Below are 15032 nucleotides of genomic sequence, written 5' to 3' on the forward strand. Positions count from 1 at the left end.
TAATTGAGTTGAATGAAATTTAATATGTATTTCCTATTAAACTTGCTCAATATTGAGTCCAGTTTCTTTGTTTCCTTTCCATGGGGAGCACAGAGTGCTGTGCTGAGTGTTGGCGGCCTCTTTCTAATTCCTCTTTAGTCCCCATCTAGCTATACAACCTTAGGGGAATCACTTAACCTCTCTGGACCTTCATTTTCTTCCATGTAATGGAAGTGAGATGGTCATTTCCTAGGTATCTTCTAGTTCTCACATCACACAGGTAACATTTTTCTTCCAAGAAGTTCCTTCCTACTCTGCTGTAAATATTGCCCTCCTCCAACACAGTGTCATTTCTTTGAGGCAGAACTTGCTTCTTTCTAGAACTGCAATTTGTTCAGTGTCATGAATGCTAAGATAACAATAGCAGCTACTATCCCCAGAGTACAGCTGAGACTTTAATGTGAAGTAGGTCTTACTTTTTTATGTGTGTCACAAGATCCTTTGAAAATTTGTTGCAGCTGTGCATGGTGGTTCATGCCTGTAACCCCAGCAGTTTGGGAAGCGGAAGCAGGAGGGTTGCTTGAGTCCAGGAGTTCAAAACCAGCCTGGCACAAAGCAAGACCCCATCTCTACAAAAACATATTTTAAAAATTAACCAGGCATAGTGGTGTGTACTTGTAGTTTTAGCTACTTAGGAGGCTGAAACAGGAGGATTACTTGAGCTCTGGAGGTTAAGACTGCAGTGAGCCGTCTACATGATTATGTACTTCAGCCTGGGCAGTGGGAGACCCCATCTCATTAAGAAAAAGAAAAGAAAATTTGTGGAAAGCTGGGGACTCACTCACAGAAAAACATATATGCCCCAAATTTTAGGGGGCTCTTAGACCCTCTAGAGCCCATCTATGTAACCTCCAGGAATCCACAAATCCTAGCTAAGAACATTTGCCTTGGGAACATTCAAAGGATCCCTGGAGATTAACTAAATTGTCAAAAACACTCTCTTCCTGTTGGAAAAGGGAGCTGCTAAGTTACATAAAAAGTATAGAATATTTTTTTTTTTTTTTTTTGAGACAGAGTTTTGCTCTTGTTACCCAGGCTGGAGTGCAATGGCGTGATCTTGGCTCACCGCAACCTCCGCCTCCTGGGTTCAGGCAATTCTCCTGCCTCAGCCTCCTGAGTGGCTGGGATTACAGGCATGTGCCACCATGCCCCGCTAATTTTTTGTATTTTTAGTAGAGATGGGGTTTCACCATGTTGACCAGGATGATCTCGTTCTCTTGACCTCATGATCTACCCGCCTCCGCCTCCCAAAGTGCTGGGATTACAGGCGTGAGCCACTGCCTGTATTAAAATTCTTTTTGTTGCTACAGTTGAAGCCATACATGTGCTCAGGCTTAAGAGGAGGTTTGCCTCTAATGTCCTTCGCTGTGGCATTAAGGTCTGGTTGGTCCCCAAAAGACCAATGTTAACTCCCATCAGCAAATCCAGAAGTGATCAAACAATGGCTGGTCATCTGCAAGCCTGTGCCTGTCCACTCCTGGGCTCCTTGATGCCAGAAAAACCTTGGCCCACCAGAAGAGCAGGCACATGGGCATAGGTAAGCAAGAGGGTACAGCCAATGGCCGAATGCCAGAGAAGATTATCTAGATGAGGAGACTAAGGATTCCGTGCCAGCTGCTCAGAAGATATTGTGAATCTAAGAAGATGGATTGCCACATGAATCACAGTCTGTACCAGGTGGCGAAAGGGATTGTGTCAAGAAACAAGCGGATACTCATGGAATCATCCGCAAGCCGAAGGTAGACGAGTCCTACCAGAAGCTGCTGGCAGACCAGGCTGAGGCCCACCAGCCTAAGACTAAGGAAGCATGCAAGCTCCATGATGAGTGCCTCCAGGCCAAACAGGAGGAGATCATCAAGATGGTGTCCAAGGAGAAAGAGATAAAGAAATAAAGCTTCTCCTTTCTTATCTGTACACAGTGGCCTCAGTAATTACATAGACCCATCATTCAAATAAAACAGCCTTTATCTGCTTGAAAAAAAAAAAGCTCTCTAAAATCTTTTACGCTTACTTACTTGCAAATATCCTCTTCATAAATCAGATCATGTACTCACTGCTTAAATCTTTTAGAATAGAATCTGAACTCTGTACATCAGACTACGTAGTACCTTATAAGGTGTTCCATAGTCTGGCTTCTGCCCACTCGTTTTATACTTTTGTGCCCCACTGGCCTCCCTCGGCTCTGGGAACACACCAACTCTCTACAAGTCACTCTGTTTCTGCTGAAGGGTCTCAGAGTGACCTGTTTCCTCTACCCTGACCACTTCCCCTGTTGCCCTCCTTCAGGTCTCAGTTCAAATGTCCCCTCTTCATTTGAACTTCTCCCACCACCTTCACCCCTACCCTAAGCCATTCACTATCACCTCGCCCAGTTTTTTCCCTGTGTAGTCCATCTTATCACAGTCCAGGCCATTGATTTTGTTTATTGGCTTAGAGTAATTGTCTTGTCTCTCCACTGGAATGTTAGTTTCATGAGAAAGGGAGCCTTACCTATCTTATCTATAACCATATTCCCAGAGCTAGGTGCAGTGCCTGGCACATACGGGTAGTAGGCACTCAATCACTGTTTGTCCAATGAATGAATAAACTTCAGCCAAGGATGGATTAAGTAAGACCCTAAGAGGGTCTAAACACTAGGGATGATGGTGTTCCTCCCCCGTAGTTAATTGTAACTAGCAATTCTGGTGCTCCTTCCCCATATTTAACTCTAACTAAAAATAGTACTAAACCACACACTTACATGTACTGAAGCAAAAATAGCTTCTTTCTAGATTATCTGATTGTAAATCTTGGAGTTCCTGCCTTGCTGGTGCCCTAGTATATGAACTCTTCCTGTGTCCTGGGGGAATGTAGCACTCACTCAGCCCTCTAAATGTGTTGGACACTGTTTTAGTTTAAGCTTGCCTATGACTACAAAATCTGGCTGGGCATGGTGGCTCATGCCTGTAATCCCAGCACTTTGAGAGGCTGAGATGGGTGGATCACAAGGTCAGGAGTTCAAGATCAGCCTGGCCAAGATGGTAAAACCCCATCTTTACTAAAAATACAAAAATTAGCCCGGCTTGGTGGCAGACATCTGTAATCCCGGCTACTTGGGATGCTAAGGTGGAAAACTGCTTGAACCTGGGAGGCGGAGGTTGCAGTGAGCCAAGATGGCACTGCTGTACTCCTGTACTCCAGCCTGGGTGACAGAGTGAGACTCTTAAAAAAAAACAAAAACCCTGTAATCCCAGCACTTTGGGAGGCCGAGGCGAGTGGATCACGAAGTCAAGAGATTGAGACCATCCTGGTCAACATGGTGAAACCCCGTCTCTACTAAAAAAATAAAAAAATTAGCTGGGCATGGTGGTGTGTGCCTGTAATCCCAGCTACTCAGGAGGCTGAGGCAGGAGAATTGCCTGAACCCAGGAGGCGGAGGTTGCGGTGAGCCGAGATTGCGCCATTGCCCTCCAGCCTGGGTAGCAAGAGCGAAACTCCATCTCAAAAAAACAAAAACAAAAACAAAAACCCAACAACTTTGCTGGGGTATTGATGGGAATTATGTTAAATCTATATATCAATTTGGGAAGGAAAGACATGTTTATTGATTCTTCCAATCCATGATATGCCGTTCCAATTATTTGTCTAATTTCTTTCATCAGCATTTTATAATTTTCAGCACGCAGATCCTGTACATTTTGTTAGATGTATATGTAAATATTTCACATTCTTTGGGGCAATTGTAAATGGTTCTGTGTTTTTAATTTCGGCTTCCACATATTTATTGTTAGTATATGTAAAGCTGTTCTCACTGGAAGAAAGAGAAAGATACTCTTCAGTGAAGTCAACTTCTTTAGTGATTTCCCCTTCACCTGCTGGGCAGGTAACAATCTATTTATCTTCACATTCAAGTATGTCCACAATCTGCCTCTGTATCTCTTAAATTTGACCTCACACCTAATTGCTACATACCATTTTTTTTTGAGATGGAGTTTCACTCTTGTTGCCCAGGCTGGAGTGCATTGCTGCAATCTCGGTTCACCACAACCTTCACCTCCCGGGTTCAAGTGTTTCTCCTGCCTCAGTCACCCTAGCAGCTGGGATTACAGATGTGTGCTCCCATGACCCGCTAATTTTGTATTTTTAGTAGAGACAGGGTTTCACCATGCTGGTCAGGCTGGTCTCAAATCTGGAACTCAGGTGATCTGCCCGTCTCAAACTCTCAAAGTGCTGGGATTACAGACGTGAGCCACTGCGCTCTACTGCTACTGGAAGGGTTTGCTCTTCTCTCACCTGAGTACACCTTACTCATTATTCATTCCACCTCCATGTCTTGGCTCATTGCCATTTGCCCTCTGGAATCGTCCCTCCACCGGCTTCTTCACTGCAAACTGAATCTTAACTATCCTTCAAGGATAAGGTCAAAACTCTTCATAAGGTGCCTTCCCCGATAATCCCACCCAAACCCGTTTCTCAGTTCTTTTGCCAATGAAAAAAAAGTGCTTTAGGCAGGGTGCATCGCTCCTTTTCTCCCCCGACTCTTTTAACCAATATTGTACATCACTCAATCAGTGCTTTGGCTTTTAATTAACTTTAATCTATGTCTTTTTTCCAGAAATAGATGAAATACCCCGAGAGGCTTCCATGATAGCTATGATGGCACCACATGCATACATTACACAAATTTAATTGTAATGAGGATGAAAGGGGAGAAAGATTTCAAGCCATGTCAGTTAAAGCAAGGTTACTGGAACTATGGCATGCAAAGGGGATATCATGAATTCTCATGAATCTTTTCTCCAGGCAAGATCCATGCTCTGTACCACTAGTAAAAGGACTATCTTCTCCTTCCTTCCTAAAAATCCCAACACCTCCAACAAAGGTCTACAGTTAGATTTTTAGGGGTTTCCTGGTAGAGCACAAATAATCCCAAGGAAGCTGCAGTAACACCTCCTGGCCACCAGAGGACAGGAAGCAGTGGGAGAGATTTGCTTTCCCTAGCAGAAGTCTTCAGGAGGCCAGAGGCACCGGCTCAGAGTTGCTTCTGCACTGTGGCCTTCGGGCTTTACCTACCGCCAGAGGTGCTGGCAATGCCTCCCATCTTCAAATGGACTTTCCTCCCTCCTATAAAAGCCGGAGCCTTACCCGGCAACACTAACCTTCAATGATTACCAGTCATAAGGAATGCCCTTCAGTTGCAGGATTTAAAGGCAGAAAAGTAGCAAAAGGGGTGTATTATCTTTCTAACCCACCCAAACCCGCTTCTCAGTTCTTTTGCCAATGAAAACAAAGTGCTTTAGGCAGGGTGCATATGGATATCCCACAACAGTGTCTTTAGGGGCCAGTGTCCCAATCAGGCACATCGCAAACGGAGTCTTTTAGGAGTTAGATTATTCCAACACATAAATTCTGGCTCATGGAGCAGTCCACTCGCAGGGTGCTTTTCCGTCATTAATCACATCTTTGTTATGTGATATCCACGTGAGCACTTCTCACTAGAAGCAGCTTCATGCTTAAATGCTCAAAGAACATTGAAATAAAGCTCCCATTGTCCTATTCAGTAATTCCAAGTCCTCGTTTGTCACCACCTCAGGTCTCTCGTTTTCCAAAGTGCATAATGTCATCTAAAAAAAAAAAAAGCAATTTTAATGAATTCAAATAATAAAATGCAAGAGGTATGTGGAGTCAAATCAACAAGGGTTTTGTACCTCTCAAAAGGCAGTGAACCCCTGGTCTGATTTAAAGACGTTTCTGCGCTGCCTCCTGTAGAAAACATTTTCAAAGAGAATCTAGGCTCCTTATCCTCCTCTTTGCAAATACAGGCAAAGTAAAGTAATTTAGGAATATTTACGCGGGGGTTTTCAACCACAAACATAGAGATGGCTGAAAGCCTGTCAACGGCAGTGTGATTTTTCTTGAAATACCTGTAACTTCTCTACTGAGAAACGGCAGAACTTTGTCTTTTGCATTCCTCAGACTTTTAAGAGAGCGACTGAAATTCTCTCAAATCAGTGTTTGCGTTTTTTGACGTTGGTGAGGCAGCTGGAAACAGCTCAAGAAGGAGGGAAAGGGTCTGCGTCTGGGTGCGGGGAAAACCCTCCGATACCTGCTGCAGCGCAGCGCTGGAGGCGGACACCCTGGCCCGGGGGGCGGCGGGGGCGCGGGCCCGGAAGGAGGAGGAGGAGGAGGAGGGAGAGGAGGGGGAAGAGGCCTCGGGGCCGCCTCCTCCGGCAGCTCCGGCTCCTCCCAGCGGCGCCCGCGGAACCTGCCTCAGAGTCGCCGGACACTGGAAGGGAACATGACCTGACCCCTCCCCAAGCGGCCGGAACGAGGCGCGGAGTCGCGCTCGGGGCTCCGGCGTCCGCGGGATGGGCGGGCAGGCGGGCGCGCGGCCCCGCCCGGCGCCCACCGCCCTGCCCTCGCCTGTCTCCTCCTTTCCCCGGGGCTCCGCTGAGTTCATTCACTGGGATTGGTTTCAAGTGACGCCATCTCTTTATTTTTAAACCAATGACCTCATCCGCGCTTGAAGTTTCCTGACCAGCGGCTCTTTCTCTTTCCCCCAACCCCCCACCCCCCCCAGCCTTTCCCCCTCTTTCTATGTATCACTGTTTGGGGGACTTTAATCAGTTTTTTAAACGATTATTGCCACCCCTCACTCCCCCCAACCCCCGCTTTCACCACGCGGCCCCCCACCTTTACCTCCCTAAGTTCTTCATCCCTTTCGACATTTTTTTTGAAGGCTGGCTGGGGGGACTGTGGAAGAGAAAGAGTGAAGAAAAGTTGCGAGCGTCTCCTCTCTTCCTGAGCCTCCCGCCCCCACCCGCCCCTCAGAGAAGGAGAAGATAATATAGTGAAAAGAGGACGAGGAGGAGAGCGACGGGACGGGACGCGAGCTGGAGCGCAGCCGCCCTCTCGGCTCCGCGGCGGCGCCTCTCAAGCCCGGGAGGCGAGAGGGGCCCGAGGGGAGACGCCGTGACAACTTTCGTTTCCCTCTGAGGGAACTGGGAGGTCGGCGGCCCCAAAAGTAAGTGGCCTCGGCGGGCCGCGCGGGGTGTGCAGGCGGGAGGGTGCGGGGCCCGGGGCGCCCTCCCGCCCGGCCGCATGGACGCTCCGCGGCGCGTCCCGATTCCCGGCCCCGGGCGCCGTGCTCTTGCCCCGCCGGCTCTGCCTTCCCCGGCGTACCGACCACCCTTTCGGGAGCGGCGAGGGGGCGACCACGGCCGGGGGCCGCAGGAGCGTTTGAAGCTGGGGTGTAGGCCTGGCCCGCGGCGGGCCCGAGCGGGAAGGGGGCGTGCGGCCGGCGCGGGGTCGCAGTGGGTGCGCCCCCGGCTGTTGCGCGGCGAGCGGGCTCGGACCGGGCCCCTCCGAGAGGCGCGGCCGCCGCGGGACGCGGCACCTTCGCGGGCGAAGCTGTTCACTTCCAGGCGCGACTGTTACACAACACGCCTGCCAAGTGGGGCCCCGGCCTGACTGTTCCCATTATCCCCAGTTCGCCTTTGGTGTAAGCAGCGAGGCCACCTGGGTGGTGACGGTGCTGCTTTCTGTAATCAACCAACCAAAAAAGCCCTTAATTTTCCGACAGGGGATGAGTCTTGGCGTTGGGGGGCCCGACGCCTAGTGACTTCTTTATTTACACTAGCTGCAAAACGTGAGAAATAAAAAAGCCCAGGGTCTGTGTATCACGTGTACTTTCGCGTAATGAAACACCACAGAGGGAAATATTTTCAGATGCTGGGTCTGTTTCCTAAAGAATACCGGTAGTGAACCAGAGGAAATACAGTGGATCTGAAAATGAATGGACACCGCAACATCCTAAAGAAGTTCAGGGAACATCAACTGCAAGGATTCTTGGCGTTTTGAAGTCGTGTGTCTCAGATTGGAGAAAGCACACCTCTAACCAGCCTGTGATGAGTAAGGTGTGGAGGAAAAAAACCTGTTGCATAATCTCATTTGCCGTGGGGTTTGCTGTGCCGTCCCCTTGAACCAAAGGGAAGTGAGTTAAGATGCAGGGTTTTAAAACTCGGTGAAGTTTTTATTTACCCAGTGCCCTGGCTGCCACTTCTGTTTTAAAAGATTATAAGTAAACACTCTGCTCTTACAAGTGAACCAGACCTATCAAACCTGTTTAGAAAATAACCAGGTATGTTTCTCTCTTCCTTCTTTTCCGCGTGTGTGTGTGTGTGTGTGTGTGTCTGAGAGAGAGAGAGAGAGAGAGAGAGAGAGAGAGAGAGAGAGAGAGAGAAAGAAATTTACCATCCGAGCAAAAGCTTATGACTAGGGTTTGGGGAACTGAGACTATCAGAAAAATGCCTCTCTATGCCACTCACCTGATGGGGCTGATGGAGAGTCCACGTAAAGGACAACCGTTTCATTAGGATTTATGCTGTTAAATCTCCATCAAGAAAAGGGCTTGTTAAAGTTAAGGTAAATTTTTAAAAGATTTCGTACCAATTGGACTAATTACTCTTTAATTACTTCTCCTTGAGAAACGCATGTATTGGTGGATACCACTTGGGAGGCTCGTGGAGTCTATTTGGTGAAGGGCAGCAGCTTGGAGAAGTAAAATGAAAAACAGAATGTATGGCTTTGTGTAGAGATTTTAGTAAAAATGTGAGTAGGCACCGCGAAAGGTTGTTTTTTAAAATTGTGGAATTTACTGAGTTTGAAGACAAGGTGGAAAGTTGCATTAAATTGTTTTTTAAATTTTCCTAACATTTACCATCTTATGTAAAAATATGGGCTAAATAACATCAGCCCAAGAGGTGGATTTTAGGTAAAATAATTTTTGCACTTAGCAAAAGTCTACATGGAGGAAAATTAGAAAGGAGCTTATTTTGAATTCTGTTAATACGGTGAATATTGTATTGAAAATAACTTGGTTCAGGTACTATAAATGTACATTCAGATATAAAAAGTGTAAACTGTGGTAATTAATTTTTCTTAGTATTAACCTCCGCTGTATCAGCAACTCAAAGTAAAATATCTCATTTGTCTGAAAATTATACTTATTTTACTTAGGTGTTTCACATAGTGCCTGATTATGGAGGGGGCTAGGGACAGAACTGCAGAATTATCCAGTTTTGTTCCTTTTTCATTTAGAATGTTCTTGTTCTTTGGTTCAGTTTGGTGAATGTGAGTACCTATGAAATAAAAATAGTCATGTAAAATTGGGGGTTAGAGTCTCTTGGACCAAAAGCTTAATGGCAGTAACTGAGGAGGCAGCAAAAGAGGAGATCCTGTTACTCCAGTTCTTTTACGTTTTCCTATACATTTAAAAAGTATTTGTGGGATAGTTGAGAGTGGAAGTGAGGCTGAGATGGGGGGGAGGAGAGTAGGTATGTGTGAAGGTTGCAAAGTTTAGGTTGGGGTCAGGAGAAGAGGCAGGATTTATGTGTGAGTTTGTTTTGATGCTGTTTTCTGTAAATACCTGTATTGGGAATTTAATTTCATACAGTTTTTAGCATGTGGGATTAATATAGTCATGAAGCAGACTTATATAGCTCTCCAGTATTAAATTTTTTTTTCAATTTTCAGCTAATCCTAAAATTCTACTAAATACAATTTGCTAATAATTTATCCTAGAACTCCCAAGTTTTCCTAGACAGAAATAGTTTTCTACCTTGTGTTACCTGAACTAAAAATTTCACTGAACATTCGGTGTTTTTTAAAATGCGTTGAGTTCTCAAGCAAATGGTACTTTAGTTTGAAGAAGTAAATTAATACAGGTGAACTGATTTGGATCAGAATCCCAAGAAAACAAGCAGATAACTTAGAGGACACAAAACAGATTTTATGACAGATTTCAACAGAGGAAAGGAACTAGTTAAAAAGATTTCGCAGGAAAAACCATTGTTGATGCTTGATTGGCTTCAAAAGAAATTTACTGATCAAATTTTAGAACAGATAACTCACCATCATAAAAGAAAATCTGAATGTTGGCTTAAACAAAAACATAATTAGGAAAATAAGTCTTGCCCAAAGCTACATATGATAAATTCCAAAGCCAGATGTCAATTTTTTCCTGATTGTCTTGTGTTGTAGACAATCTGTTATTTGTATGCATTTCATTATCCTTGATGATTAAGGGTTGGCTATGTGAAAGAGGTTTATAAAGGTTGGCTGAATTTAAAGAAGCAGGCTCAGATTTTAAGAAGAGGCACTTCTCATATCCAGATGGATTGAGATGGGGAGTTAGAATTTTAACTCAAATAAATAACTGTAGGAAACAGTGGCTCAAAAGAAGGATGTAAGATTACGTTGGACAGGTACAAAGAAATAATAAAAGCTTGCTAGGGGTGTGATCAGTAAGGAAGGGAATGGAATAATCTTGGCATTAAAAGAAAGAGGAATAAATGGGAAAATGCCCTCAACCTCAGCAACAAGAGAGAGTAATGAAACTTCACGCCCTTCTTGATTTGGGTTAGAAACATCATTATAGTTATTGCCAAAAAGTCACAAGATTTTTTATTACATTAAAAAATGTAGTCCAGGCATGGTGGCTTACTCCTATAATCCCAGCACTTTGAGAGACTGAGGCAGGAGGATCACTTGAGCCTGGGTGTTGAGACCAGCCTGGGCAACATAGACCTTGTCTCCATAGAAAATCAAAAAATTAACCAGGTATGGTGGTACACAGCTGTGGTCTCAGCTACTCGGGAGGCTGAAGTGGGAGGATCTCCTGAGCCCAGGAGGTCAAGGCTGCAGTGAAGTATGATTTCACCACTGCACTCCAGCCTGGGCAACAGAGCAGCAAGACCCTATCTCCAAAAAAAAAAAAAAAAAAAAAGAAAAATTTAATCTTGAGGGAGAGTGATGGATACATTATGTGCATTAATTATATGAGAATGTCAAATTTAAAATTCTCAGAAATAAAAAAGATTCACTGTAATCTCATGGCCTATTTTGAGTTATTTGGAAGGGAGGGATACATTATAAAAAATTGAAATTATTATTATCATTTTTTGAGATGAGTTTCACTCTTGTTGCCCAGGCTGCAGTGCAGTGGCGTGATCTCAGTTCACTGCAACCTGTCTGCCTCCCAGATTCAAGTGATTCTCCTACCTTGGCCTCCTGAGTAGCTGGTATTACAGGTATGTGCCACCACGCCTGGCTAATTTTGTATTTTTTGTAGAGATGGGGTTTCTCCATGTTGGTCAGGCTGGTCTCCAACTCCTGACCTCAGGTGATCCATTCACCTCAGCCTCCCAAAGTGCTGGGATTACAGGCCTGAGCCACCATGTCCCGCTAAAAAGCTGAAATTATTAACTGAATTTCTGGATTAACTACCAGTATAAATCAAGCAAAACATTTGTTAATAGTATAGTATTTACATGTGCTGAGATGGATGCCAAAAGTTGGGGACATTGGTCCATGTTCTTAGGGAGAACAGGATTTTAAGAATTTTAGGGGAGATGCATATGCAAATGAAAGGAACTAGTTAATAAGATTTCACAGGAAAAACTAGTTCATGCTTGATTGGCTTTAAAATAAATTTTAAATAAAATTTAAAAGAAATTTTAAAGAATTTGGCACTTGCCAAATTCAAGTACAAAAGAGAAAGAGGGCTCGAGGAGGTAATCTTCATAGAGATAATAGAGTTTGACCCTGGCCTTAAAGATTGGTTAACATGTGTATGGAGAGAAGGAAGTGGGGGAGGTCAAAGGCGGAAGCTATTCATCATCTCATTCAGCAAATTACCAAGTGGTAGACCCTGGCTATACAGTGGAAAATAAGAGAACGTTTTTGCCTGTATGTAACTTACATTCTAGTGGGAGAAGACAGGGCAGTAAACCAGAAAAGACAATCGCAAGTTAACAGTACATTAAAAAAGTGACGTCAAATAGTGGTCAGTAGTGAAGATAATGATCAGGGTCAATACATGACATTTATTCTGTGAATCACCTGCTTTGCCTTTGATAGCCTAATGAATAGTGTTCATGTTGTAACTTTTTAATATTCATGTGCAGTCCAAACGAATCTGAATAGAAATCACATTAACTTTAGCTTTTTAAAAAAGAAATGTGAATTAAAGAAAAAGAAACCTATGTGACTTTTTTTTAGGTCAGGCATGGAAATTTAGATTTTTTTTTTAATGCCTCATTAAGTTATCCACAATTCTTTTGCTGCTGTTTGCTAAGAATCTCATGTTTTTTACAATAGGATTAATATGATTGTTTACTGTTCAGTTAGCGTTTTCATGTATTGGGATATATTCTTAGGTTAGACTCTCTGTTAGGAAAAATAGTCACAATAGTTTCATAAAGTGAAGCTAAATTTCAAAGATAGTTTGTTTTGTATGAAAACATTCAATATTTCAGACAATATATACAGACAATAAACTTGGGCTTAATTACAAATAGACAAAATAGGGTAAGGGATGACACCTGTTTAGCTCTTGTCCCTGTGGCATATTTTTTCCTGTATTTCTATAAATAGTAAAAACCTGAAGCAAAAATGTTCCAAAGTGGGGAAGTCTTGATTTTCCTGTAGTTATTTGACTGCCAGATTTGTTTTGTTATTGTTTAGAAGATGGCCTTCATAGTGGTCAACTAAAAACTGATATTATCAGGAGCTATTTCATGCGTTAGGGCACATTTTGTTCTTCTCAAGCATTCTTTAAGAAATACGTGCCCTTCTTCACTCTTTCTGTAGTTTTAAACTTAATTGGTTTAAGAGATGAGGTCTCTCTCTGTCACCAGGCTGAAGGGCAGTAGAGCGATCATAGCTCAGTGTAGTCTGAAACTCCTGGCTTCAAGCAGTCCTCCTGCCTTAGTCTCCCAAAGTGCACGGATTACAGGCATGAGCCACTGTGACGAGCAAAACTTTTTTATAGGTGAAATTAAGGTAAAGGATTTTAAAAAGGGTTGATATTAAATGTATCTATAGAACCAAATCCCTCAAGAATTATTCTGTATGCACCTAACCAATTTTCATCTGCAATATACTTGAGATAAACCTATGGGAAACAATTTTAAGACAAGCTAGGAAATTCTTTTTTTATTTTTTTGAGACAGAGTTTTTGCTTGTTACCCAGGCTGGAGTGCAATGGCGCGATCTTGGCTCACCGCAACCTCTGCCTCCTGGGTTCAGGCAATTCTCCTGCGTCAGCCTCCCGAGTAGCTGGGATTTCAGGCACGCGCCACCATGCCCAGCTAATTTTTTTTTTTTTGTATTTTTAGTAGAGACGGGGTTTCACCATATTGACCAGGATGGTCTCGATCTCTTGACCTCGTGATCCACCTGCCTCGGCCTCCCAAAGTGCTGGGATTACAGGCTTGAGCCACCGCGCCCGGACAGGAAATTCTTTAGTGCTCTCTTGCTTTCCTCCTACACTAAATGCTTATTTTATTTTATTTTGTTTTGTTTTGAGACAGGATCTTGCTCTGTTGCCCAAGCTGGAGTGCAGCGATGTAATCATAGCTCACTACAGCCTGGACCTCCTTGGTTCAGGGGATTCTCCCACCTTAGCCTCCCAAACAGCTGGGATTATAAGCATGAGCAACCACACCAAGCTATTTTTTATTTTTTGTGGAGACAGGGTCTTGCTGTGTTGCCCAGCCTGTCTTGAACTGCTCAAGTAATCCTCCCACCTCGGCCTCCCAAAGCATTGGGATTGCAGGTGTGAGCCACCATGCTTGGCCTTAATTTAGAAAAGAATTATAGCTGTAAGTGCTGTGGGTTTGTGGTAGGTGTGATAAAAGTTAACATGACTTGCACTCCTCAAAAATATTTGGGAAAGACAGAATTCAGTTTGTTTTAATGTCTGTGTAATGTTGTGATTGGGCAAATTGTATTTATAGAAAAAATAAATTATAATGGTATGGCAAGACAATAATATAGCCATTATTTTACTTAAATGGGGAAAGATGTGGAGAGAAGTATATGCTACTTATGGTGTACGTTGTATACTAATTTTTAAAATATACACTTTATATCCTAGGATAGTGCCCAGTAGAGTAGGCTTTTGAAAATGTTTGCCTAATAATTTTAATCAGTTCTTAACAACTGTTGCTTTTATAGCAGTTCCATTATATCTCTAGCTTAGAGCACTGTTTTTTGAGCTTTCAGTTGCAACTTGCAAGGTGTTGACTTGCAGTCTTGGGCAGGGTCTCTCGTTTGAGCCATATGCTCACTCTAGAACTCGTGACCTCACCTCCAGCTTTGACCCTGCCGCTGACCTGACTTTCCTCCTTTCCAAAACCTTTTTCTGCTCATAGTGTTTCCAGTTACCTTTTTTTGCTCATAGTGTAGCAGCTCCTTCCCTCTCCGAGCATCTGAGCTGTGTCCTCTTCGCATCACTTCTCAGAATACTAAGGTATACGTATTGCCATGCTGGCTTATTTTGTAGTGGGTTTATTTTTTGTTGTTGCTTGTTTTATTTTGTGTTGTTGTTTGAGTGGTAGAGAAGCAAATTCCTGGGGAAGATAGTTCTTGACTGGTTTTGTAAACTGTACATAGTATATGAAACATGATATTATTTCCTCTTCCTTCCTAGCTTTACTTAAATATCTTGGATTCACTTGAAAAAGAATTGGTAAGAATGATAATTTGATAATACAACCAACCAAAAACTAACAGACTTTTTTTTGAGAAAATTGGAAAACTTGAAAATGGAATATATATTAGGTGATATTTAATAGTTATAACCATAATGTTTTCAGCTATAATAGTGGTATTGTGGTTGTGTTAAAATATTCTCATGTGTTAAAAATACATATGGATGTACTTACAGACAAAATAAAGTGATGCCTAATATTTGTTTTAAAAAACTTCAGGTTAGGCACAAACAGAAGTGGGAAATGAATAAAAGAGTATTGGTAAATTTTTGAAAATTGTTGAAGCTGGGTAATGGGTATGTTGGGGTTTTTTATTTTCTGTACATTTGTGTATATTTGGAAATGTCCCTTATAATGAGTTAAAATATATAACCAATTATAACTGTAGGGTGGAAGAAATTTAATGCAATAAAATTATGTTGTTGGGCTGGGTGTGATGGTTCATTCTTGTGATCCCAG

At 43.2% G+C, this 15032-nt stretch overlaps 2 protein-coding genes across 5 annotated transcripts in view; one reads left to right on the forward strand and one right to left on the reverse strand.

Annotated features, from left to right (window-relative positions):
- Window positions 1-4593: 4593 nt before the first annotated feature.
- LOC144577833 (uncharacterized) lies at window positions 4594-6480 on the reverse strand. The gene is made up of 2 exons (XM_078338293.1): window positions 6125-6480; window positions 4594-5642 (listed from the first exon to the last, which is right to left on the reverse strand). Exons 1-2 carry the CDS (start codon window positions 6476-6478, stop codon window positions 5532-5534), a joined length of 465 nt encoding a protein of 154 aa, XP_078194419.1. The 5' UTR covers window positions 6479-6480; the 3' UTR covers window positions 4594-5531.
- DUSP16 (dual specificity phosphatase 16) overlaps window positions 6291-15032 on the forward strand; it is a 92924-nt gene continuing 84182 nt past the window's right edge. For 2 of the 4 annotated variants that reach the window (XM_078338292.1, XM_009003308.5), the window contains exons 1-2: window positions 6291-7042; window positions 7747-8158. The gene's annotated coding sequence lies outside the window, so the exon portion shown is untranslated. The remainder of the gene's footprint in view (window positions 7043-7746; window positions 8159-15032) is intronic. The other 2 variants (XM_078338291.1, XM_002752132.6) reach the window with 1 other exon arrangement.

Source organism: Callithrix jacchus, chromosome 9, assembly GCF_049354715.1.
Source record: "Callithrix jacchus isolate 240 chromosome 9, calJac240_pri, whole genome shotgun sequence".
NCBI lineage: Eukaryota > Metazoa > Chordata > Mammalia > Primates > Cebidae > Callithrix > Callithrix jacchus.

Excerpts from the sequence above, each read along its gene's own strand:
- LOC144577833 (XM_078338293.1), bottom strand. The coding sequence starts at position 6,478 with ATGAACTCAGCGGAGCCCCGGGGAAAGGAGGAGACAGGCGAGGGCAGG. Across the intron at positions 5,643-6,124 it reads CCAGCGCTGCGCTGCAGCAG|ATGACATTATGCACTTTGGA; the intron begins GTATCGGAGGGT and ends TTTTTTTTTTAG.